General features: G+C 41.8%; 1 protein-coding gene across 11 annotated transcripts in view; it reads right to left on the bottom strand.

Annotated features, from left to right (window-relative positions):
• LOC129695798 (casein kinase I) overlaps positions 1-26,594 on the bottom strand; it is a 207,850-nt gene that overhangs the window by 164,429 nt on the left and 16,827 nt on the right. Inside the window, exon 2 of one of the 11 annotated variants that reach the window (XM_055633119.1) lies at positions 12,582-12,650. The exons of the other annotated variants lie outside the window; for them this stretch is intronic. Coding sequence (XP_055489094.1) covers positions 12,582-12,612 — 31 coding nt within the window. The 5' untranslated portion in view covers positions 12,613-12,650. The remainder of the gene's footprint in view (positions 1-12,581; positions 12,651-26,594) is intronic. 11 annotated transcript variants of the gene reach the window in all.

Consider the following 26,594-nt stretch of genomic DNA (forward strand, 5'->3'; position numbering starts at 1 on the left):
AAGGCAGGAATGGGGTACTGATTGGGGATGATCAGCCATGATCACATTGCATGGCGGTGCTGGCTCAAAGGGCCGAATGGCCTGCTCCTGCACTTATTGTCTGTACGTTCTCCCTGTGACCGTGTGGGTTTCCCCCGGATGCCTCTGATTTCTCCCACACTCCAAAGATGTGGAAGTTTGTAGGTTCATTGGCTTTGTTAAAGATTGGAAATTGTCCCTAGTGTGTAAGAAAGTGCTTGTGTATGGAATGATTACCGGTCGGTGTGGACCTGGTGGGTCAAAGGGCCTGTTTCCATGCTGTATCTCTAAAACTGAAAAAAACTCCTGTTCACCGTGTATCACATCTTACAAACTCTTGCACTAATTGCAAAACATTTTGAATAACCCTGAGCTCTTTAAGATTACTACCTAGATACAAATTTATCTTATTATTACTTGCACCAACATCATGGGTTAACATAAACCTAAAAAAAAAAAAGCAATCTGCATCAGAGGAACACCATGTGACGATGTGATACTAATCAGAGACTACATCTTTATCTCATTTTCTTTCTCATGACTCTAAACCTGAAGGAGTTGAGGTCGAAGATGCAAGATTTGGACCACTGTGATAATAGTGACATTTAAGCAAACGAAGGGCTGCACAGAATCCATAATTGAAAGAATTAAAAGTTAATTTGTCAGGCTCTGGGGGGGTGAAGGAATTGGCTTGTGGGGATAGCAGTGGCAAATAGCAATGTTCAGGACTCAAGAAGCTTTACTCTCTGGGAGACCTCTAGAAACTGTGGGTCAAGGACAGAATGAAATGGTGAAGGGGGCTTGGCAAGGGACAGATAGGGTGATAACACAAAAAAATTAGGCTTACTGGAAAAGTTAAGTCTAAAGATAGCAAAAGGACAGATAAAGACAGGAGATGGTCCATAGGTAATCAAAAAAAATAAACCAATTGTCTCAAGTACAACGAGCAGTTTCACATAGTTTCCTCCAATTTCCTCTGCACTATTTTGTTTTTTGAATTTTACCAAGTCCAATGAGCATTTAAAATTTCACAAAAGCCATGATGTTCATTTTTCAGCAAGTCTGCAATACGTTTGAGTACAATTCGAGAATCGAATCATTCAACAATCCGTTGTACCAGACCATTCGCTGAAAATGTTAAATGTTTTATATTTCACAGAATATGTTATAATCAGGGTGTTTAGTAAATGTGTACCTTATGACCAATTATAATCACTGAGAGATTGTATTTGACTTTATGGGATCAGACAATTCCGAGGCATTTTCTACTGATTGTGAAGAAAACCACCAACAATCATCCAATCATCTTTGTATCCACAGTGCACTCCCTTATCTGAATTGGTTGCTATCAGGCATCAGTTATCAGGCTTCCATGAATTCAGATATGACATCAAACAAGCCAAACCGACAAAGCAAATTGGGAAGGATAATGCACAATTTTTAAAAATCCATTTTCAATATTAGCAGATAGAACTTAAGCATCTGGAATAAGGCAAAATGATTTTTTGTCAAGTAATACAAAACATTTTTGCTACTGTAAAATCAATTACAATTTAAAATATTTATCAAAATATCACTACAGCTCTGCATGCCTTTATGGGCATTTTGACAAACAAATCTGACACATGGCCTTCTCTGATACATAAGTGGATGTTCTAACAGTTAATGCTATGCCCATTTCTTGGGAGGAAAAGGACCATGATACTGTTTCCAACATCAATAAAGTAAATTAGTGTGCGCAGCTGGTTGGAAATATAGTCCTGGATTTTATATTAGAATTGTGGATCTGAGAGCCCAGATCAGATCCAAGATTTTTACACATTGCAATTAATGCAATTTCTATTAGTTCTTTCCACTTCCAAACAAAAATGTGGTTGGATTATTCAGCATATGATCAACCTGTGTCAATAAATCCTGGACCATGGTAACATATATGCTTAACCATGCACACTACAGATTGATGCAAGCATGTTTTCTGTGAAGGACCAAAAATTACCATGACATGGCCATAGCATGGGTCTTTATTGCTATTGGCACAGAAACACTCTGGCTTCCCACATAATTTATCCATAACAAAATATACAGGTTGCAAGGAAATTTCTAAAGGCATTTTATGATAATAGCTGTTAAAACCGACTATACCCATCTGACAGATTAAACATTACACTAACTGACAAGAGATGGCCAAAGGACATAACTGCAGCAAATGTTCTTTTGATAATATGTTTAAAGGTGTCAAAACAAATAATAACATTGGGAATTAAAACACATTTGATTGCATTCCGTTATTTTACTTCAGAGTCACGTGAGTGACTACGTGAAGAACCCGTCAGCACACATGCGCGTCATTATGTCTAAGCATGTCGCTCTGGCTGGCTGTTGGCGCGTCGCTCCACCAGCGGTAAGTTTTAAAAGACCTCCAGGTAAGTTCTTGAACTTAGTCTGTGGTCGTTTGTATTCCGTTCTTGTTACAGCTCAAGAACGGACTACGATGGATAAGGTGAGGATGAAGTCTCGACGGGCTGCAGGGAGAACCGCTTCGGAAGACCGCGGTAGTGCGGTCAGCGGGCGGCAGTCCGTTTCACCTTCGCGGTCGCTGATACCACAGTCAGCGACTTTGGGCTCGGTACCCATGGACAGCACTGTGGCTACCCCTTGGGGCGGGAAAGCCAAGTGCAAGTTCATCAGGCCGGTGGACGTACCGCTAGACCAGATTCTATCGGCTGCAGGATGGTCCTCAGAACGAACGTTTCATACGTTCTATAATAAACCTTTAGCCAGACCGAGTGTGTTTGTGAACTCAGTTTTAAGTTCGGGTTTATAGTCCCTCTCGAGTAGAGAGGTGACAATTGTTGTTTTTCTTTGTACATTTAATTGTCAACTTGTTTTCATTTATGTCATGACTAAACCGTCTCTTTTTTTGTCCACTCTCCGTTGGTCAACTATGCAGTGTGTGATGCATGGAATGTTTCCACGGCATGAAGTCACAGAGCTTTAAAATCTTCACGTAGTCACTAACGTGACTCCGAAGTAAAAGCGTAAGATTAAATGAGAACTTACCAGTTAGAAGTTTGATCTTTATTTTATGAGGAGTTTCGATGAGGGATTACATGCCCTCCGTTCCCAACCCCTCCTCATAAAACTCAGCTGGTAGTTCTAGTTTCTCGAATGTTACTTTTTTCAGGTCAATGTTTCCTGTCTGTAACTCCACATCGCTACATTGAAGGTTGACGCGCATGCGGGCTGACGGGTTCTTCACGTAATCCCTCATCGTAACTCCTCATAAAATAAAGATCAAACTTCAAACTGGTAAGTTTTCGTTTAATCTTGCTATTTTACTTCGGAGTAACGTTAGTGACTACGTGAAGATTTTAAACATAGTCAATGTTTGCTCTGAAGACATTTCCAGCACCATAGGGTCAGGGGGTGTGTGAATCAGTGCAGGGTGGATAGATAGAAACATAGAAATTAGGTGCAGGAGTAGGCCATTCAGCCCTTCGAGCCTGCACCACCATTCAATATGATTATGGCTGATCATCCAACTCAGTATCCTGTACCTGCCTTCTCTCCATACCCTCTGATCCCCTTAGCCACAAGGGCCACATCTAACTCCCTCTTAAATATAGCCAATGAACTTGCCTCAACTACCCTCTGTGGCAGAGAGTTCCAGAGATTCACCACTCTCTGTGTGAAAAAAGTTATTCTCATCTCGGTTTTAAAGGATTTCCCCCTTATCCTTAAGCTGTTGCCCCTTGTCCTGGACTTCCCCAACATCGGGACCAATCTTCCTGCATCTAGCCTGTCCAACCCCTTAAGAATTTTGTAAGTTTCTATAAGATCCCCCCTCAATCTCCTAAATTCTAGAGAGTATAAACCAAGTCTATCCAGTCTTTCTTCATAAGACAGTCCTGACATCCCAGGAATCAGTCTGGTGAACCTTCTCTGCACTCCCTCTATGACAATAATGTCCTTCCTCAGATTCGGAGACCAAAACTGTACGCAATACTCCAGGTGTGGTCTCACCAAGACCCTGTACAACTGCAGTAGAACCTCCCTGCTCCTATACTCAAATCCTTTTGCTATGAAAGCTAACATACCATTCGCTTTCTTCACTGCCTGCTGCAGCTGCATGCCTACTTTCAATGACTGGTGTACCATGACACCCAGGTCTCGCTGCATCTCCCCTTTTCCTAGTCGGCCACCATTTAGATAATAGTCTGCTTTCCTGTTTTTGCCACCAAAATGGATAACCTCACATTTATCCACATTATACTGCATCTGCCAAACATTTGCCCACTCACCCAGCCTATCCAAGTCACCTTGCAGTCTCCTAGCATCCTCCTCACAGCTAACACAGCTAACAGATATGGTGGTGGGGGGGGGAGGGGGCGGTTTAGAAGGCAATCGGTGCGGAATGGATGGATTGAGACAGGTGAATTAGTGGTGTGGGAGTATGTAAAATTGTGAGGGGAGAGCACAGGGGAAGTCAGTGGGTGTTGAATGGGGGGGGATCAGTACAGGTTGGATGGGGGGGGGGGTGGTCAGTACAGGATGAATGGGGGTAGACAAAAATGCTGGAGCATCTATGGAGCGAAGGAAATAGGCAACGTTTCAGGTCGAGACCCTTCTTCAGACTGTTCCTTCCATTCTTCTTGAATGGGGGGGGATCAGTACAGGATGAATGGGGGGGGGTCAGGACATTGTGGATCAGAGGGTCTGTGCAGGATGAATGGGGGATCACTACAGGATGAATGAGGGGATCAGTATAGGATGAATTGGGGATCTGTACGGGATGAATGAGGGGATCAGTGTAGGATGAATGGAAGATCATTAAAAGATGAATGGTGAGGATCGGTGCTGGGTAAATGGAGGGTGGGTCAGTAAGGGATGAATGGCAGAATTAGTGCAGTATGAATGGGGGGGGAGAAGTGCAGGATGGATGGGAAGGGGGGTCACCGACATCCCCTGTGCTCCCCTCCATCTACCCCTCCCCCCTCCCAACCTATTCATCACCCTACCCACCTTGCATTGATTCTCCTGCCACCCCTCCCCCCAACCATCCGACACTGGTCCCCCAATTCATCCTGTACTGACCCCCCCCTTCCCATCCATCCTGCACTTCTCCCCCGATTCATCCAGCACTGATCCTCCCCATCCATCCTGTAGTGATCTTCCCATTCATCTTTTACTGATTCCCCATTCATCCTGTACTGACCCCCTCATTCTAGCAATGTTACAAAATTTTGAGATTTAAAAAATCAAGTCTGTAATTTATCCCATCAGATAAAGCATAAAAAAAGTTTAATTTGACACCTAATTCACTTTCATATCTTCAGTATTAAAAAAAGTTATGGCCATTTTCATACTCGGAAATTAGCATCTTGTTCCCTATTGCTTTTTCATTGACTTAACACAAAAGCTGTGATCGAGAACAATCAAAAGCCCATAACTTTCTTAAAAATTAAGAGAACTGAAATAAATTTTCAATTATAGATTGAAGCAGTCTGAATCAAACTTACTTAGATGACTTGAAATTAAAGCATATAATTAGTTAGTTACCTAATTGTAGCTAATTACAAAATTCAATTACTAGATCTAAACATCTATCCATTTCTTAAGAATAGATTAACATTTTTAAATAGCCTAAGTGTCCAAATAACATTCACTTGAATTCACAATATAACATAATTTTTAAATCTCATTGTCATGGGTTTATAGGCCAAATGTAAGGAATTTAATGTTTAATACCTGTAAATTAATGGCCATTTAAATCAGCTTGCGAGTGGGTTTTACTGGAACACTATCAATTAGAATGTTGCGGTTGGGGTGGATTTAAACTCGTATTGGCAGCAAAAACACTGCCGGTTCGTTCGGGGAAACAAATCACCGTTTTCCTACTTAAAATGTGAATTATATGCATCTTAAGAAACACTTTTATACATAAAAATAATCTACTTTCTTTTACCTGTCCCCTACGTAAAATCCGGCCCTGTTGTCGGCTTCAGAAGCTGATTTTAAAATCATTCCAGCGATTAACTTATCGGGCGATTTAAAAGAAAAAAAAAACACACGGAATGCCTGTCGGAACGATTCTTCAGCAAAAACTTGCACTCCAACAAAATATAATCCAGGACCAAGACGGAGAAAACCGCGTTTAAACCCCGCCCACCCCTCAAACGCGCCAAAATCGCGCACATGGCCAGTGGCAGAATTGCAGCGCCGCTGAAGGTAAGTATTGTAACATACCTACTCATTCATCCCGTACTGATCCCCTCATTCATCCCATACTGAACCACTCATTCATCCTGTAGTGATCCCCCATTCATCCTGTAGTGATCCCCCATTCATCCTGCACATACCCTCTGATCCACACTGTACTGACCCCCCCCCCCCCCCACTCATCTGGTATTGATCCCCCCATTCATCCTGTGCTGACCCCCTCCCCCCCCCATCCCTCCTCCCTAATCCCCCCATTCAAGACTCGAAACGTTGCCTATTTTCTTCACTCCACAGATGCTGCCTCACTTGCTGAACTTCTCCAGCATTTTTGTCTACTCCCATTCATCCTGTACTGATCCCCCCCCCATTGCAGGCACGTGCCGTGAGTAATTACTCAAGGCAGGCAGTCAGTCAGCTTTTAAAAAACATTCAACCGCGCAAGCGCAGATTCTTCTCTCCGTAAAAATTAAAAATAAAAATACAAACAGTAACAATTCAATTTGCCCAAGGCTTCCTAGTCTCCTTTATTCTGAATTACTGAATGGGTGGGGGGGGGGGGGGGGGGGGGGGGTAAAGGGTGATGGCAGGTGGAGAGATGGTGGGAAAAATGGGAGCACAGGGAAAAGTTGAATCAGTTCAATGAACTAATTGAATGACAACACTTGTTCAAGGGAACCAATTGGGCGGGAAGAGTTCCTTTCACAGCATGTGGGGAGTATGCCAGGGGTAGAGTTGCGGGGAGGGCAGGAGTGTTGAGAAGAAGGGGGACGGGGATAATGCCAGTAACTCACTCACTGCTGCTGCGCTCCGGGCGTGGAGCCACCGCATTGTAGCCGGGGATAGAAGCAGCTCGGGTGGCTGCGAGCAACTGCCGGGACCCGACAGCAGAACTGGCTGCCACTTCAGCGCCTTCTGCCGGCCCGTTCTCCATGCTGCCTATAATTATTGTAGATCTCTCTTTTTCCAAACCAAGTGTCCAATTTCCCTTGAAAACCAGGGCTCTTTCCAATTATTACTCTTTCCTTTCAACCGAACAGGGACATAAAGATTCTGTACTTTAAAATGTCACCTTTAAATGTCCTCCATTTCTCTACTACATCCTTCCCATAAAACAAAATGTCCCAATTCATTCCTTTTAAATCCTTTCGCATCTCCTCAAAGTTAGCCTTTCTCCAATCAAAAATCTCAACCCTTGGTCAGTTCTGACCTTCTCCATAATTATATTGAAACTAATGGTATTGTGATCACTGGACCTGAACTGTTCCCCAACGCATACCTCTGCCACCTGACCCGTCTCATTTCCTAACAGGAGGTCCAGCACTGCCCCTTCTCCAGTAGGTACCTCGATATATTGCTGCAAAAAACTATCCTGCACGCATTTTACAAACTACAAACCATCCAGCCCTTTTACAGAATGTGTTTCACAGTCTGTGTGTGGAAAATTGAAATCTCCCACAATCACTACTTTGTGCTTACTACTAATATCTGCTATCTCCTTACATATTTGCTCTTCCAATTTTCGCTCCCCATTAGGCGGTCTATAATACACCCCTATAAGTGTTGCTACACCTTTCCCCATTTCTCAGTTCCACCCAAATAGCCTCCCTGGATGAGCCCTCTAATCTATCCTGCCAAAGCACTGCTGTAATATCTTCCCTGACAAGCAATGCAACACCTCCACCTCTTGCCCCTCCAATTCTATCACACCCGAAGCAATGAAATCCTGGAATATTTTGTTTCCAATCACAGCCATCCTGCAACCATGTTTCACTAATTGACTATGTTTGATAACGGAATGCATTGACTATGTTTGATAAAGGAATGTGTATTAATTCCCAATGTTATTATTTGCTTTAGTCCATAATGATGGATTCATTAAATTGTGAACACATGAAACATTAAAACCACAGTGTTCGATTGTCATTGCTACCGTTGACACGTTATTACAGAATTCATTTTAACGGCAAATCAATGCTCTTAATATGGAGTATCAGTACTGTAGTTATTTAATGAGCAACATTCACAACTACACGTTGGATTTATCCAGGTTTTACTCCTACAGTCGGTCATATACATCATAGATTTGGTCATGAGATATTTCAGTAGAGATTTTAACGTTAATTCTGAAATGGGAATGATGGAAACAGCGTTTATCAATACTTTTTTTTTAAATCTGGTGCGTACAAACTGGGTATCTTCATTGCTGTTCACAACATGTACATCTAATCTGAATGTCCGGTAATGTGGCGTTTTAACACCTTTAAACATATTAACAAAATAACATTTGCTGCAGTTTGTACTTTAGCCATCTCGTCAGTTAGTGTAATGTTTAACCTGTCAGATGGGTATAGTCGGTTTTAACAGCTATTATCATAAAATGACTTTAGAAATTTCCTTGCAACCATCTGTATTTTGTTGTGGATAAATTATGTGGGAAGCCAGTGTTTCTGTACCAATAGCAATAACGAACCATGCTATGGCCATGTCATGATAATTTTCGGTCCTTCACAGAAAACATGCTTGCATCAATCTGTAGTGTGCATGGTTAAGTATATATGTTAGCAAGGTCCAGGATTTATTGACACAGGTTGATGATACGCTGAATAATTCAACCACATTTTTGTTTGGAAGTGGAAAGAACTAATAGAAATTGCATTAATTGCAATGTGTAAAAATAGTTGAGATATTGTATTATAATTTTGCTGCATGTCATTGTGGTATATATCATGTCTTGATTGGTGGATATGTTTAGTTTGTGAGTTATTCGAAGCAGAAATAAGTGAATGTAGACAAAAGTGCTGGAGAAACTCAGCGGATGCGGCAGCATCTATGAAGTGAAGGAAATAGGCAACGTTTCGGCCCGAAAGCCCTTCTTCAGACTGATGGGTTTCGGCCTGAAACCTTCGATTTTCCAGCATCTGCAGTTCCTTCTTGAACACACTATGTGAATGCTTCATTGAGCATATTTCCGACTGGTAACTACGCACTTCGTCCGAGCACATTATCGCACGCGTCACGCAAACCGTCTTAAATGACCACCTAAACTGTCATTTGGCAACCTAAAAAGCTGTCAAGGTTGCCCAGCTGGCAACAGAGAAAATAGTTTAATGCCCTGTTAAACATTATAGTTCTGACGTTGGAGTCAATGAAGAGCGTCCTGACGTGGTTGATGTTATTGTCAAGGTGATCTAAAATTGAATGCAGTACAAAGAAGAAAGTGTCCTCCATTGACCCATTTTTCCTGAATCCAAATTGCAAAGTGTTTAGATGGTCCAGGAGACTGGCACAAATGTAGGTCATTACCGATTTTTTTCCAAGCACTTCTTTGTGACCAGTAATCACTGAGTCGAGTAACTTTATTTTTCATGGGGACTAGAACGATGGAGGTTTCCTCGAAGCAGATGGGGACAGGAGACTGTTGGCGTGAAAGGTTGAAGATGTCCATGAAAACTGACTTTAGATCAATGCATGATTTCTGAGCCTGTTCAAGGACTCTATCTGAGCCATCATAAATGTAGACAAGGTGGGCCAAAGGATCTCTGGAATTCTCTGCCACAGAAGGTAGTTGAGGCCAGTTCATTGGCTATATTTGAGGGAGTTAGATGTGGCCCTTGTGGCTAAAGGGATCAGGGGGTATGGAGAGAAGGCAGGTACGGGGATACAGAGTTGGATGACCAGCCATGATCATATTGAATGGTGGTGCAGGCTCGAAGGGCCGAATGGCCTACTCCTGCACCTATTTTCTATGTTTCTATCCCTTCCTGTGCTGGACTATTCTATGTTCTATTAATAATAGAAATATAGAATTTTAAAGCAGATCAGACCTGCCACTGAGACGCAAGGAACAGAGCAAGCAGGCATGGAGCTCAACTGGTAAAAATGTGCCATTGGCAGAGATCGCCCCTGGTTTCAGCTTGTAGCACATGATGGGATTTTAGTTGTGTTGCAGTCACCTGATATCCACTTGGTCGAGCAAAGCATGTGGCTTGTTCAGAATTAATTCTCTCTTTGCATACCTTCAGATATCACATAATGTAACCTCCACTTAGCCGTCTTGTATAATGTAGGGTCATCTTTCTTGAAAACTTTAGATATGGACTTATTAGAGAGCGAGTCTCTCTCTTCATCCAAGGTATCTGGTTTGGATACACCCCCAAGTATCAGAACACATTTATCAAAGCATTTTGTCAACGCTAAAGTGACACTGGTGACACCAGAGATATTGTCATTCAGGACAGATGAAGCAGTCATGAACATGGTCCAGTCCACTGACTCAAGGCCAGTCCTGAAGGCGACCCTGCTAGTGGCTCACGCTTCAGTATCTGTCTGTAAGCTTGCAGAAACAGCACTGACAGATGCTCATAGCAGCCAAGTGGTGCAGTAATAGGTACACTTAATGATGGCCCAGCAGTTGTCTGTGTGAACACCCCATGTGGGGCAGGTGACTTGCTCTCACTGTTTGGGGGTAAAATGATTAGACCACCAAATGCATTTTGTCCTGCGCCAACTTGCCATTGGCTTGATGTGGTGTATAGACTCCTGAACAGATGGGGACTTCATTCAATTGATAATTGGGATGGCATTTTCAGGGATAGGTATTCATAGTCAGGGGAGTACAATTGAATCATCACGTCAATCAACCACAAATCATTGACCAAACAGCAATCGCTGCCACCTTTTCTTTTGCTCCAGGATTTCATACGGTCCCTACGATAAATGCAGAAACCATCTGGTTGTATATAGAAACCATCTGGTTGTATATAGTAGTGGGGGGGGGGGGGGGGGGGGGGGGGGGGGGGGGGGGGGGGGGGGGGGGAGCCATGTTTAGGTCTCCTGTTGAAGCTACAAGGTAATGATTTATATGCCTTCTGAAAATTAAGTTTTTAACGACAAGGACAAACGTGACTGATTCTTCCATGGACAAAGTACAATCTGTTCTCTTATAGCTATAACACAACCCACATAATCATTTGAGAATATACCCTGCAGAATTTCTGAAAATATTCAACTGTTATAGCTATATAACTTTACACCACTTTGTACCTCTTTGGCATGTTTCCCGAACACAGTAGTTAAATAATTATTGTACTGCAGAAAGCACTGGATCATCTCCAAATATAATTATCTTCCTAATCCTCAAATCATTCTCTGAACAGCTACTGATCAAATCCTTATGAAAATATTAATTAATACGATTAACGGCTTTGTTTTGTCATTAGAGAAAAATAACTCGTATTCCACATATTGCGTGATGTTTACATTCATTTTAATTTACACATAGCCATTATTAATGTTCTAAATACTTCAGTCTGGCTTACATAAAGAAATGTTTTTCAATTAGATTTTGTTCAGCTCTGGCCATGAATTTGGATTTTCGTCTGGGGAAACAAAGCAAAATGCGTGGGGAATATAACAGAACAAATATTTGCTCCAAAACTGACAAGTCAACTCTGAAATCTTGGCATGATATCAGAGTAAAATTTTAAATTGGAAGTAAATTTGTCCCAAGTTTAAAAAAAACACAAACAAAAATAGAACACTAAGGAAATGCATTTTAGTTCAATTGTCTGCAGACGAAAATTCCATGCCGCTCATGTACAGTTTCAGGGAAATGGATCCACAAATCTACTTCTGTTCATTTTTTTGCTACTTCTTGTACATTTACTGCACTTCCTGTCTTTATTTCAGATTTCCAGCAGTCAACATTTCAGTTCCTTCAGTGCTGGATAAAAAAAGAATTGTAGTTTATGAAAAATACAGAAATTGACAAAATAATGCCAAAGAGATCTAAGAGATAATAATTCTCTTCATTGAGCACTCAGTCATTTTGTCAGACTCCCAGGCCAACTATTTGCTAGTTTTATACTCCTCCAGATCATGGCCTTAAATGTAATAGAAATGTCTGAACGACCAATCCTTCCATTCGACACTCATTTCCCACTGGATAAATCTGGAGACAGCATAAATACCCAAGCAAAAAACAGCAAGACTTTTTTTTCCCCCATTTACATTAGTCACAAAGGCAACTCACCGCCACCTTCTTAAGGATAATCAGGGATGGGCAAAGCACATATCACGTGAATTAGCTAATAAAAAGCTGCAAATGCTCAATTTTATCAACACAGGTTTCAATAGACAATAGACAATCCAATCAAACAAATAGCATAATCACAAACCAACAAATACAGTAATTATTTATTTTGCACAGAAAACATTCAGGATTACTTAGATAAATACCCTATATGGAGTCACCGGATATTTCTGAAGATCAAGATAGTATTTAACTTTATACTGCAACATTTCTCCAAAACACAAATATTTGGGGGATAACTAGAAGCACTTACTAGATAGGTTGTACCTTGCCACCTTTTCCATCAGATTCCAAAGGTCACTGATGCTGACTGGTCTTTAACCTGAACGAAGCATAGAACAATTGCAGCTTTTATTAATTAATTCACGTGATGTGTGCTTGGCCCATCCCGAATTATCCTTGAGAAGCTGGTAACGAGTTGCCTTCTTGAATAGTGTAATCCTCGAGGTGTGGGTATACCCACCATCCTGTTCGGGAGAGAGTTTGGCTTGCTGGCGGCAGGAACACAATGGTGAAAAGCTCTGCAATAGAGCATTGGCACAGCTGTGGAACAAATAGGCTGAAACCGGTAAGGTATTTAAGTTGTAGCACAGGATCAGGTGGGCTTTGATATTATAATTACACTTAACTGATGAAGAAATGTCATCGTATTATCCCAGCAAACCGAAGTGTATGGTTCATTGCGCCAATATATCCTACTGCAGTCTCTGTCCCACCTCAGGCGCCAAGCTGACACTTGGGGAATGGAGCTCTGCAATCAACAAGCACGGACCGACGTACCCCAAAGCCTCCTTCATCATCACTGGGAATTCAAACAGGTTTGCTTGAAGCATAGGAGGAAGGAACTGCAGATGCTGGTTTACACCAAAGATAGATACAAAATGCTGGAGTAACTCTGCGGGACAGGCAGCATCTCTGGATAGAAGAAATGGGTGACATTTCAGAAGGGTCTCGACCCGAAATATCACCAATTCCTTCTCTCCAGAGAAGCTGCCTGTTCCGCTGAGTTACTCCCGCATTGTGTGTCTTGTTTGAAGTCGTGTTTGACAAAACACCATCAATACATCTCCTTTAAACTAGAGGGCCCAACATACTCTACCACTACTATACCTCCGACAAACGCCTGGTCCCTCACCCACACTTTGGAAAAGCCGAGCACCTGGCTGTGCTCCTTACTGTCTAGAGACAGACATTGAAGAGGACAATAAAATGCTGGTCAGGGGAGGCCAAGGAGCAGACGAGGCAGCTTTCAATCAGTGGACGAGGCTATGTTCAAGGATTTGTCAACAGACCTGGGTAAATACATCACAGTCGTCACTGACTTCTTGAAGAAAGAGTGGATGATCATAACTACACATACATTCCAAGTCTTCCCCAATCAGAACCATTGGATGAACCAGGTGACTCCATCTACTGAGCACCGTGTTAGTAGCATTTAGCAGTAGCGATCCAATATCACACACGAAGTCCATGTAAAAGTAGCAACGATGCAGCAATTAAAGATGAGTTCAATTACATTTATGCATGCTTTGAAAGGGAAAACAATTCCTGGGCCGTAACATGTCAGATGAAGACAAGGAACTGTAGATGTTGGAATTTTGAGAAAAACATGAAGAGCCGATGAAAATGGACAAACAATAGTCAGGACTCCTCAGATGGATTAGTCTGAATAAGGATTGGTTGATTAGTCTGAAAAAGGCTTCCTACCCAAAACATTGTCTGTACATTCCTTCCATAGGTGCTGTGGGACCAACCAGAGTCTGTTCAATATCTCGTATGAGTTGCCCTGGGGCCAGTACATAAATAAAATCATGAAGACATGCTGGTATCTCTTTCTTGTCTTAGAAGCTTAGAGATTTGGCACATCACCAAATACTCTGACAAACTTCCACAGATGCACTGTAGAAAGTATGCTGGCTGATGGCATCATGGTCAGGTACAGTTATTCCAATGCACAGCAATGCCAGAAACTACAGAGTGGTAGACTCTGCCCTCTCCATCACCCAAAGCATCTACTTGAGGATCACCACCATCCCAGCCATGCACTCTTCTTGCTGCTGCCTTCAGACAAGAGGTACAGAAGGCTAAATGCACACACCACCATGTTCAGGGCAGTAGCTTTCCAACAACAATTAGGGTCTTGATTTGACCTGCATAAACCTAATCCAATCACAACGATAGAAAACTATGACCATCTCTTGCGTTACCATGGATTTGCACTGCATTCATATTCTTTTCACTGCCTTGAAAAATGTGTAGTTTACATACAATTTATATTTGTGTTGCCCGAGTCTACGTGCCTGTGATGCTGCTACAAGATTTTCATTCTACCTGTACCTCATCACATAACTATAAACTTGGCCATTAACTTAAAGTGCTTTTCCTGCCACTTGACCTCAAGCAATGCAAGAGATTCTTACTTCTACCCAAAGGGTTAAAATTCTGCTCCACCTACAAAAAATTGAATTAATTTGGCAAGACTCTCATACTGGTTTCTGTTCAGCAATGAAATACTCCACAACATAAAAATAGTGAAGAAATTTAGGCATCCTCAAATATTTCCTTGCTTCCAAAGATCAGGTTACCTACACAATAATTTATCCTTATTTGGTTTATGTTCAAGTCTCTGGCCTAGAAATTCTAGACATGAAAGTATACTTGAAATGGCTGGAGGCTAGCCAATCTTGTTCAAGATGTGTTCAAGATTCCAGCAGAGTGATATTTCAACATTTACAGCATACAAGGCAGTGTTTGCATTTGACTCGACACTTTAAGGTTGAATCTCACTGGTCCAGCAGGTATATTTTTGGCTCAGTGGTATATCTATGTACTAATTAACTAACTCTGAGATGTAATTGGGATCCAAAGTTTTCTGAGATCTGGACGTATCCATAACTAATTAACATGTCTTTTGCAATCTCAGCCCACAGCATTTCCAACTTACTGAAACTTTGGGGTACTGCCAGATCTCAAGATCGGAATCCTCAAATAACCCTAGGAGTGACCTCCAGTTTTAAAAATGAACAATTCTCCAGCTCAGAGGAAGACGTTCAAAGCAATTTTAATGGTCTGATATTGGTGCTGGACCATAGACAATCAGGTCTCAAGACAACCAGACTCAACGGCTTCAAATTGTACTGAATTTGTGCGATTAATGGCAAAGAAGCTAAATGGAATGTCCAAAGCAAAAAAACGTCTCCTCTGCAATCTCCTAAAACAGCTAAAGGTCTTAAATATTTCAGCTCTCAACCTGTTGAAGCTCTTCAGTGCAAGTCTGCCTCAAGTGACAGCAATGGGAAATGGTACCAGGTACCAGAGCAGAAGGGACTTAAGGGCCTGTCCCACGAGCATGCGACTCCATGCGGCAAGCGCGACCTAAAGGGCCTGTCCCACGAGCATGCGACTCCATGCGGCAAGCGCGACCTAAAGGGCCTGTCCCACGAGCATGCGACTCCATGCGGCAAGCGCGACCTAGCGTGGTCACTTGAGCCGGACGGCTCGCAGAGCCGGTCCCACTTCGATCGCCGGAGCCGTATGGAGTTGTGCGGAGCGGGTCCCGCCATCGCGCGGAGCTCCGAAAAACTGACCGTGTTCAAAAATTCCGCGTGGACAATGGCCTGCCGGCCCGTAGCCGCCTCCACGCCATACGTCACGCGCGGACTTCGCTCGAACCTCATGTCACTCACTCGACCTCCGCGCGTCCCCCGCTTCTGGTTTGGTCGCGCTTGCCGCATGCAGTCGCATGCTCGTGGGACAGGCCCTATAGATAGCAAGGTTCAGAACTTCCTGGGACCAGCTACAGGAAGAATAGCTTTAAAACAAAATTACCTCATAACCACCCTGAAGGAATAATGAGGTGTGTTCACTGCCAGTTTGCCCTGCAGCATCACCCAAAGGAGAAGCTGTCAGCCTTTCCGTAAGGCCTGTTCCTGTAGTCATAACCAGTGCATCCCCAAACTGCATTCAACATTGCAAGTCATTAAATGAGACACTGTGTTTTACAAGCATATTGACGTCATTCAAATTTAATTTCAAGTTCACATTTGTCACATGCACCATATGGTGCAGTTAGATGTAATTTACCATGCAGCGTTACAAAAAGGGCACAATACACAACATAACTCCTCCCTTGTTCACCCATGGTCGGGGCCCCGGCCCTCCGTAGACGCCGCTATGGACAGCCCGATTTTCAAGCTCTCTGGTCGGGATGGTCGAAACGCCGACGCCGGGACGGGTTGAGCACACTCCGCAGCCCGGAGCTCCCAAATCGGCCACCTCCTTACTGGAGACCGCGGCTTCCAGATGTTGTAGGCCGCAGGCCGGCGGTCGAAGCACTTCTCCGGTGACCCTCGGCAAGGGGGTCCGCGATGTTAAAGTACCTGCTGCACCGCCGCTGAAGCTCTTGGCCCAACTCCAGGAAAGGCCGCACCAAGCCAGCTGTAAGGCCGCCAGGAAGGTGTCGAAGAAGCGACAAGGAAGAACGTTGCATATCCGTCGAGGTAGGTGCCTGAAAACGGTTTCCTTCCATTTCCTCCTCCCACACAAGACATACATAGAAACACTAAAACATACTTTTCTGCATACTAAAAAAACAAAAAGTCGAAGCAACGAACCCGCTGCAGGCCAGGCAGCTGACTCGCAGCGCCACCAGAATCCTGAAAATTCAAAATTGACGTCATCCAAAAAGATATGAGCCTAATTAACAGCAGACTACAATTTCCAGGAACATGCTACATGTGAACACTAACAAATATGCAGCAATAATATTCAAGTTAATTTTCCAACTCATAGAAATTTAACAATTGCTATGGAACAGTAATGCAAGGTTTCTAATTTTCTCTTGAATAATACGCTTTAAAAAAAAAAATCCCAATAGTCTACATCACCCTAAATAGTAACTATTTCCACCGCATCATAGTCATAGAGCGACACAACACAGGAACATGCCCTTTATCGTTTTTACCCGTGCATTTCGGACTCTCAGCAAAGAACAAACTTCCCCAGTTAGCCAAGGTTTCTGATTGGCACGCCTCTTGACGGTTTTTACCACAGTCACATCATCAATGCATTTATTAAGGAGCCAATGACAGACTGTGTATATTCCTGTCCATTCATCCATCCATCCCCTCCATAGCTGATGCCTGACCTGCTCAACTACTTCAGCAGGGCTCGAAATTAGCGGTTGCCCGGGTGCAACTGACCACACAAAGTGCCGCCGGGCAACCTAAATGGCGAGTCATTTTGCCCGGCTTGGCAACTTGGTTTATACCGTAGACACAAAAAACTAGATTAACTCCGCGGGTCCGGCAGCATCTCTGGAGAAAAGGAACGTGACGTTTTGTGTCGGTGACGGTTGTGGGAAAGATGCTGAGTGTGGCGTGACGGAGGGTCAGAGCGAATGACAGGCCCCGCACAGCAGCGACGGCGGCTCCATCTCCTCCCGTACCCCGCCCCGGCCTGATAAAGGCCACTGCTGCCACTCCGCTAATGGCACTTTCAAAACAGACGCTTGGAGGAGGAAGGTGTCGGTCAGAGGCGGAAGTGGGGAGGAGGGGTGGTTAACCCTAACCAATAGCCCTGTCTGGATTGAGACAGGCAGTTGAGCTGCATTTAGCGCTGGATTGAGCTGAAATAACCGTTCACAGGGCCTCCGAAGCATCGTGCGCGAGTATGTGCATGCGCGGCCGCCAAGATATTCTGTCCCCCCCCACTCCCCTACAATCCTTCCCATCCATCCTGCACTGCTGCCCCCCCCCCATCCATCCTGCACTGCTCCCCCCCCCATCCATCCTGCACTGCTCCCCCCCCCCATCCATCCTGCACTGCTCCCCCCCCCATCCATCCTGCACAGTTCCCACCCATTCAACCCCACTGACATCCCCCGCGCTCTCCCCTCACAAATTTACCTACTCCAACCAACACGCACTAATTCCCCTGCCTCAATCTAATCCGCACCGATTGCCTTCTCAAGCCCCACCAAAACCATCTTTCCATCCTGCTGATTCATACACACACCCCACCCCCGACCCTATTATGCTGGAAAGGTCTTCAGAGCTAACATTGACTATGTTTGATAAAGGAATGCAATCAAATTCCCAATGTTAGTATTTGTTTTAATCCATAAAGATGGATTAATTAAATTGTGAACACGTGAAACATTAAAACCGCAGTGTTCGATTGTCACTGACACGTTATTACAGAACTCATTTTAATGGCAAATCAATGCTCTTAATATGGAGTATCAGTATTGTGGTTATTTAATGAGCAACTTTCACAACTATACGTCGGATTCATCCAGGTTTTACTTCTACAGTCAGTCATATACATCAAAGATTTGGTCAGGAGATATTTCAGTTGAAATTTTAGCGTTAATTCTGAAGTGGGAATGATGGAAAAAGTGTGTTTATCAACAATTTTTCTTTAAATTGTGGCTTACAAACTGGGTATCTTCATTGCCACATACATCTAATCTGAATGCCCGGTAATGTGGCGTTTTGGCACCTTTAAATATATTACCAAAAGGACATTTGCTGCATTTATGTCCTTTGGCCATCTCTTATTAGTTAGTGTAATGTTTAACCTGTCAGATGGGTATAGTCAGTTTTAACAGGTATTATCATAAAATGCCTTTAGAAAATTCCTTGCAACTTGTATATTTTGTTGTGGATAAATTATGTGGGAAGCCAGAGTGGTTCTGTACCAATAGCAATAACGACCCATGCTATGGCCATGTCATGATAATTTTTGGTCCTTCACAAGCTTGCATCGATCTGTAGTGTGCATGGTTAAGCATATATGTTATCATGGTCCAGGATTTATTGACACAGGTTGATCATAAACTGAATAATCCAACCACATTTTTGTTTGGAAGTGGAAAGAAATAATAAAAACTGCATTAATTGCAATGTGTAAAAAGTTGTTAGTTTGTGACTTTATTTGAAGCAGAAATAATATGTGAATGCTTCATTGAGCATAATTCCGACTGGTAACTACGCACTTCGTCCGAGCACGCGTCATGCAAGCCATCTTAAATGACCACCTAAACTGTCATTTGCCAACCTAAAAAGCTGCCAAGATTGCCCGGCTGGCAACAGGGGAAAAAAGTTAAGCGAGAGCCCTGTTCAGCATATTGATTTGTACATTGTTCAATATTCCAGCATCTGCAGTTGCTTGCGTCTCCTACATAACAATGTTGATTATATTTCAAAGTTTGAAAGGCATTGTATCAATGCCAGTGAGTTTATATTATTAGTGCACCTAATTTATAGGCAAGTGGCAGTTTTGTGGCAAAAGTGGCAGTCTACTTACTTGGAATTATACAAATAGGAAGTTGCAAAAGAATGGCAGGAGGACGCAGATGTGCTTACACACACCCGATTTAAAACTGCCTCGAGAGAAAAGAGTGCAACTTTTCCATATTTCCCTATGTTTTCCAATCAGGCATCGACAACAATCCTGCATTCCCGAGAGAGGGTTGTGGTAAAGTTAGAAGTATGGTACAACTGGAAAACAAAATTTATTACACTGCATTTCAAGCGAGTGCGACATTGGCTGAAGAGACTGCATCATTATACACCTAATACAGCTCTCAATACAGCTCACAATGAAGGCAAGCACATCAAATGCCTTCATCCCCCACTTGAAGGAAACAATGCATCAGCACTACCCAATCTTTGTTCTTCAACAGTCTCCAGGACTCTACCATTTAGTCCAACTGCCATGGTTTGATTAACCAAAATGCAACACTTCACACTGAAAGTTAAATTTTATTTATCACCCTTCGTCCACTTTCCCAAATGATATAGACAGTTGTGAACTTACATATTATTCCCCACTGTCTGCAAGTGGAACCAATATGGGTGTTATCTTCAAATTTATCAACAATGTTAACTACTGAGAAAGAAAAACTATACAACAGGAAATCTTGACTGGCCAAGACACTGTGGCACCAACAGCTGAACTGCTCGCCTGTATTGACAATAATTCAATAACAATCAATGCACGAGCAAGGAGAGCATGTGACACGGTTTGGGAGGTAGGGGTGGGGAAGTAGGAAGAAAAGATCAGACGAAAAAGAGGAAAAACAGAAATGAATATTCTGTTGAACAGTCGCTGCACTTGGAAGCAAATTCTCCTCTTGATGCCAAGTGAGAAACACAATCTTTTCCTTTATAATTTGATGAATATTTGGCAATGATTGCCAAGCTATCAACCAAAATATAACAAATTCCAAACCTGTCAAGATTATTGATTTCATGCTGCTGCAATATCTGTCAGAATTTTGCTAACTCACTGAAAAAGGAGGTAAAGGCACATTCTACATTTTTATTCTTCAGAAACAAATAGTAGTGCATTTCGCCAAAAAGACAGATGTATGAACTGTAGACATGAATAGCTAATTTTCTGCTGCATTTGGAGACAACAGCTCTGTTTACAGCAAAGCAAAATCTGAAACACCATCACCAGGTTTTGGTTACACCCAGATTCAATTGTTCCAACAATCTTCTGACTGGTCTTGCATTCGCCATAAACCTTACAACATACAAAACTCTGCTGCCTATAGGCTATATCACATCAAGCCTCTCACCATCACCGCTAGGTTTGAGCACCAGGTCGATTTCCAGTCCAGCTGCAGCTTGAACTTTAAATTCCCATCCATGAGCTCCCGAACCCCCGAGTCTCACCATGCCCATTTCTATAACTCCAAATGCCTCCACATTAGTTACGCTGCACATATTCAGGCTCCATGTGCAACACCCCAACATTGATGGTCACTGCCTCAACTGTGCTTTCCCTCAAGTTAAATTCACACACTTACCCTCATTGCCTCTGTAGCCTTCCCACCTCACTAAACTCAATCATGTTGACTCTCCTTTGCTCTTATCTGGATTGGTGTCAAATTCTGCCATAAATGCTCCATGAGTAATATTGTGGTTTTAATACATTTTTTAAAAAGGTGTATAAAACTCTTGCTGCTGAGCAATGGGCATTTAGAGTACTTCTGAATCATAAATAGTTTCATTTTAGCAGAGGATTGGTGCAACAAAAAGTAAATTAAGATATTTTTCCCCAATTGCAAGCACCGTTACATTTTGCTTTTTTTTTAAAACTATGATACAGATTGCCAAGCTGTCAAAGAAACATAGAACACAAGTGCAGGAGTAGGCCATTCGAGCCTGCACCGCCATACAATATGATCATGGATGACCATCCAACTCAGTATCCCATACCTGCCTTCTCTCTTCATTTTATTTTATCCTTTCCCTCCAGTCTAGTTTCTGCTACATTCTTTCTCCAAGCGCAGTGGTAGAGTTGCTGCCTTGCAGTGCTAGAGAAAGGTTCGATACAGACTATGGCTGCTTGTCTGTTTAGAGTTTTAAGTTCTCCTCGTGACCTGCGTGGGTTTTCTACGAGATCTGCAGTTTCCTCCCACACTCCAAAGACGTACAAATTTGATGTTTAGTTGGCTTAGTATAAATATCCCTAGAGTGTACGATAGTGTTAATGTGCGGGGATTGCTGGTTGGTGCGGACTCGGTGGGCCGAAGAGCCAGTTTCTAAACTAAACCCTTAAGTACTAACCCCCCCCACACACAAAAAAAAGCATGTAAACCAATAATTGGAATGATTCAAATGCATCATTGTTTATGAAAAATACCACTTTCCTCCCCAAACATTTAGTACAAGTATTATATAACAATGTGTTGTCATTAAAATGGAGATGGCCCACCAAATTTACTTAAAGCTCTTATCTTCTCAACAGTCATTCCAATAACCTAACCTGTAATGTTATTGTTGTGGATATTTGAATGTAATGAGGAAGTTGTGCCTAAAGGTAATTCAACCTTTAAAAACAATTAAAAATTCTAACACATGAAGCACTTCAACAAAAAGAATATCATCATTCTCCCTGCACAAAGACAGCTACAATTTGTATTTATATTGTGCCTTCAACAAGTTGTTCAGTAGAGGTTGCAATGGAGGTGGGGAAATCAAGGTCTTGAAAAGGAAAATAGCCTTGCATTTTCATATTGTCTGAGGAAAGGTTTCGACCCGAAAGGTTGCCTATTTCCTTCATTCCATAGATGTTGCCTCACCCGTTGAGTTTCTCCAGCATTTTTGGCTACCTTGCATTTTCACATTGTGAGCAAACAACAAACTCGTCAATGAAAATGACAATCAAAATGAAGGAAACTGCAGATCATGGAATTATGCAAAGCATGCGTGTTGGAAACACTCAACAGGTCAATCATATTTGTGGAGAAAGAAACAGGATTAAGGATTCAGGTAACTGACCTCATGATGGGTCAATAACCTGAAAGTTTAGGTTAGAACCCTTCTTCCCACCCGAAACATCACCCATTCTTTCTCCAGAGACACTGCCTGACCCGCCAAGTTACTCCAGCACTTGGGTCTATCTTCGGTATAAATCAGCATCTGCAGTTCCTTTCTACACAACCTGAAAGTTTTGCTTGGTTTCTTTCCATAGATGCTACCCGATATTCCCAGTTCACTTTTGTATTTTCAATTCCTATTTCGACATTGCCATTGGGCTTGGATCTTTTTAACACTTGGTCCACATTTATAAAGAACAGACAACGTTACCACTCAATCCCAAAACAAAGGATTGTAGATTATTCGGAAGACAGTAATGTACTAAGCAAAAGTATAAAAGTGGTGATTGATTCGCCAATCTACAGAGCAGCCTCTAAAGATATTAAATTATCCTCTGATATCTCTATTTAGGTCAATTGCTTCTTAGCAGCCAATTGCCAATGAGGTCAGCATTGGGTGTCAAACATGATAGGTGTGTGGTTGTGACAACAAAGCACGGGTGCTCAGAATTACTTCATCACAATTTTTGACCAGTGGGCAAGGCCCTTGCTCGCTGAAGCCAAGACCCTGCTGCTGCCCAAACTGGCGATGGTGTACAGAAGCAACACAAATTATTCATCTGCTGGAAAGAATTTATTCCCAAGGGTGGGTCAGAAATAGTTCAAGATTAACCAGGCTATAATCTAAAATTTGTGGTTCAAAATCTCTAAATAGCTAAACCATGGAGAAGAATGTAGTGTCGTGGTCAAAGCCACGAGGACGATCCTTTGGAAAATTATTCATTTCCCAGAGCTACGAGGGGAGCAAGAACTCTATTTGAGACAATTAAACGTCGATTTCGGGGGAACAATTTCAAAACTAAAAACGTGGTGGAGTAAATAGAAGTAAAGAATGATTGAATATCTGCTGGGGAAACTGGAGGGCGATCAACTTATTAGATGGGGATGAATGGGGAAACTGGAGGCAAAGGAAGCAGGCAGGCGTTACAGATGCCTTGCGTCACTAACACAAAGGTGGGAACAGATTGCAGCACTGATCATGAAGTGCATTGGTGCATGAATTTTGTCAGTCACAAATTAATAATAAAATTAGTTTCAAATGGAAAGTGGAACTAGTTCTCAAGTCCACAGTACTTCATGTTCAATCATTACTCATTATTTGCTAATGTGCAAAAGCAGGAGAGAAAATTTTTATTTGCTTGGTTCTTGTTAAACATACCAGAGATTATACATCTTTGTGGATCAATTCTAAAAGAACTGTTTACTGCGGAAAATTAAAGACAAGTATTAACACTGTTTTCATTGAGCTTCCACTGCTCTATTATGTTCTCAATTACCACAGTAACTACACTTCTGAAAGATGCTCGACTTGCCATATTGCCCCTTGGGATGGCCTGAGAATGTGAAGCCCACACATAAATGCATGTCTCTTTTTCCTTCTTTCTTGGCTGTCTGTGAAAAGAGTCCTTTAAATAAATAACCGAAAATCAAAAAGGATCAAAAAGTTAATTGACAACAAGCAAGGGATTTAACTAAATTACCCACAACCTCTTTTGGGGAAACTACCTCTGATGTACAGCACAAGAGCTTTCCTCCAAAGCCACAGGGAAGGAAACTTTGGTGCCACTCCACATTTCTCGGAGAAAACTTGTTTAACAGTGCAAGGATTTGCAAATGACTGCAATGAACGGAATCATTCCCAAATGGAAGTTACAACATTTAGTTCCTCAATACAGCCAGAATTTTCCACATATTCAAATACAACACTTATTCTCTGAAACTGCTAAGAGCAGTTAATGTCATTCACTTGAAAATTTCCATGGATCACACGAAAAAAACTCAAAGTTAATTGAAGCTAATCACTCATGACTGTTCTTACATTACAGACCAAAGTAATTAATTCCAATACGCTTCCTTTGTTCTTGGCTCTCTCAGAACACTTGCTCTCATTTGGCTCCCTCCTACAATTGCAGAGTTGTGGGAACAGTCCAGTCCATCATTTGGGACAGAAGTTTAGGGGCAACATGAGGGGTAACTTCTTTACTCAGAGAGTGGTAGTTGTGTGGAATGAGCTTCCAGTGGAAGTGGTTGAGGCAGGTTCGATTTTATCATTTAAAAATAAATTGGATAGGTATATGGACGGGAAAGGAATGGAGGGTTATAGTCTGAGTGCAGGTAGATGGGACTAGGGGAAAATAAGTGTTTGGCACGGACTTGAAGGGCCGAGATGGCCTGTTTCCGTACTGTAATTGTTATATGGTTATATGGTTATATCATGCAAACCAGCGTCCTCAGCTTCCCACCCCCACAAAATAGACTCCAATTCACACGGCCTCAGGAAAGCAGCCAACGTAATTTAGGACTACTCACACCCCAGTCATCCGGTCTTCTCCCCTCTCCAGTCAGGGAAAATATACAAATGTTTGAAAGCACATAACTTCAGATTCAAGAAAGATCTCAGCCAAGAGGTAAAGCATAGTAGAGCAGCGGCGGGAAGATTTAACAGAGCGCTGTTTGTTTGGGCAGGCAGGAGATAGCACTATTTATAACTTTGTCGGTGCCAAAGTATGGCAAAACTTGTGTACTGACTAGGTGGTACTCTCTTGAATGCCAAAGCACCAAGTCAGTCTGAAGAAGGGTCTCCATCTGAAACATCACACATTCCTTCTCCAGAGATGCTGAGTTTCTTGAGCATTTTGTGTCTATCTTCACCAAAGCTAATCGTCTGGTCAACAAAGCAGCGCAATTGTCTTGTCGCAAGCAGGTGCAGATTCTCTCAATTCAGGAATCTACTAATATCTAGTGTTCTTACACCAAAGCAAAATCGTATCAAGGACAAGAACTTTACAGTTGTAGAGGTTTACCCTGCAATCAGGTGATCAAATCAATTTCAACATGCTAAATGTAAATCTGTGAACAGAATCTCAGCACTTAAGGTCAAGAGTGTGTTTCATTGTCATGTCACAGATAGAAAAATGAAATTCTTACTTGCTGCAACACAACAGAATAAGTAAACATAGTACATTTGAAACAATATAATAAACAAGAAAAAAACAGTTCAGTGCGTATATATACATATTACATACACACAGATATGTGTATATATGTATATGTATATGTATGTATGTATATATGTATATGTATATATGTATGTATGTATATATATACACATATATATATACATACACATATATACACACATATCTGTGTGTATGTTATTTAATATATATATTAATATATATATTAATATATATATTAATATATGTGTGTAATATATATATATATATATAATATATATATATATATATATATATATATATATATATATATATTAATATATATATATATATACATATATATATATATATATATATATATATATATACATATATATATATATATATATATATATATTAATATATATATATATATATATATATATATATATATATATATATATATATACATATATATATATATATATATATACATACATATATATATATATATATATATATATATATATATATATATATATATATATATATATATATATATATATATATATGTAATATGTATATCTGCACTTCACCACCAGATGTTCCAGGTGCGGAGAGCAGGAGTTAGACAGAACTGCCTCGTCTGAGCACGTCAGACGCCCCAACCTCTCCATTTCCCAGATGCCTGCGTTCGGTCCATTAGATGGGTGGAGAAACCTTCAGGCTGGACGGCTGTGTCTGGGGGTGAGCCATGTCTCTGTGAAACGGAACATTCCCTCAGCTCCTTTTGATGAAGCAGTCTTGACAGTCATGGAGTCTGAGAGGCATACAGCATGGAAATAGGCCCTTTGGCACAACTGGTCCATGATGAATAAGATACACCTTCTCAGCTAGTCCCATTTGCCCATTTTGCCCCATATCCCTCAAAAACCTT

The sequence above is a fragment of the Leucoraja erinacea genome, chromosome 3 (assembly GCF_028641065.1).
Source record: "Leucoraja erinacea ecotype New England chromosome 3, Leri_hhj_1, whole genome shotgun sequence".
Classification (NCBI taxonomy): domain Eukaryota; kingdom Metazoa; phylum Chordata; class Chondrichthyes; order Rajiformes; family Rajidae; genus Leucoraja; species Leucoraja erinaceus.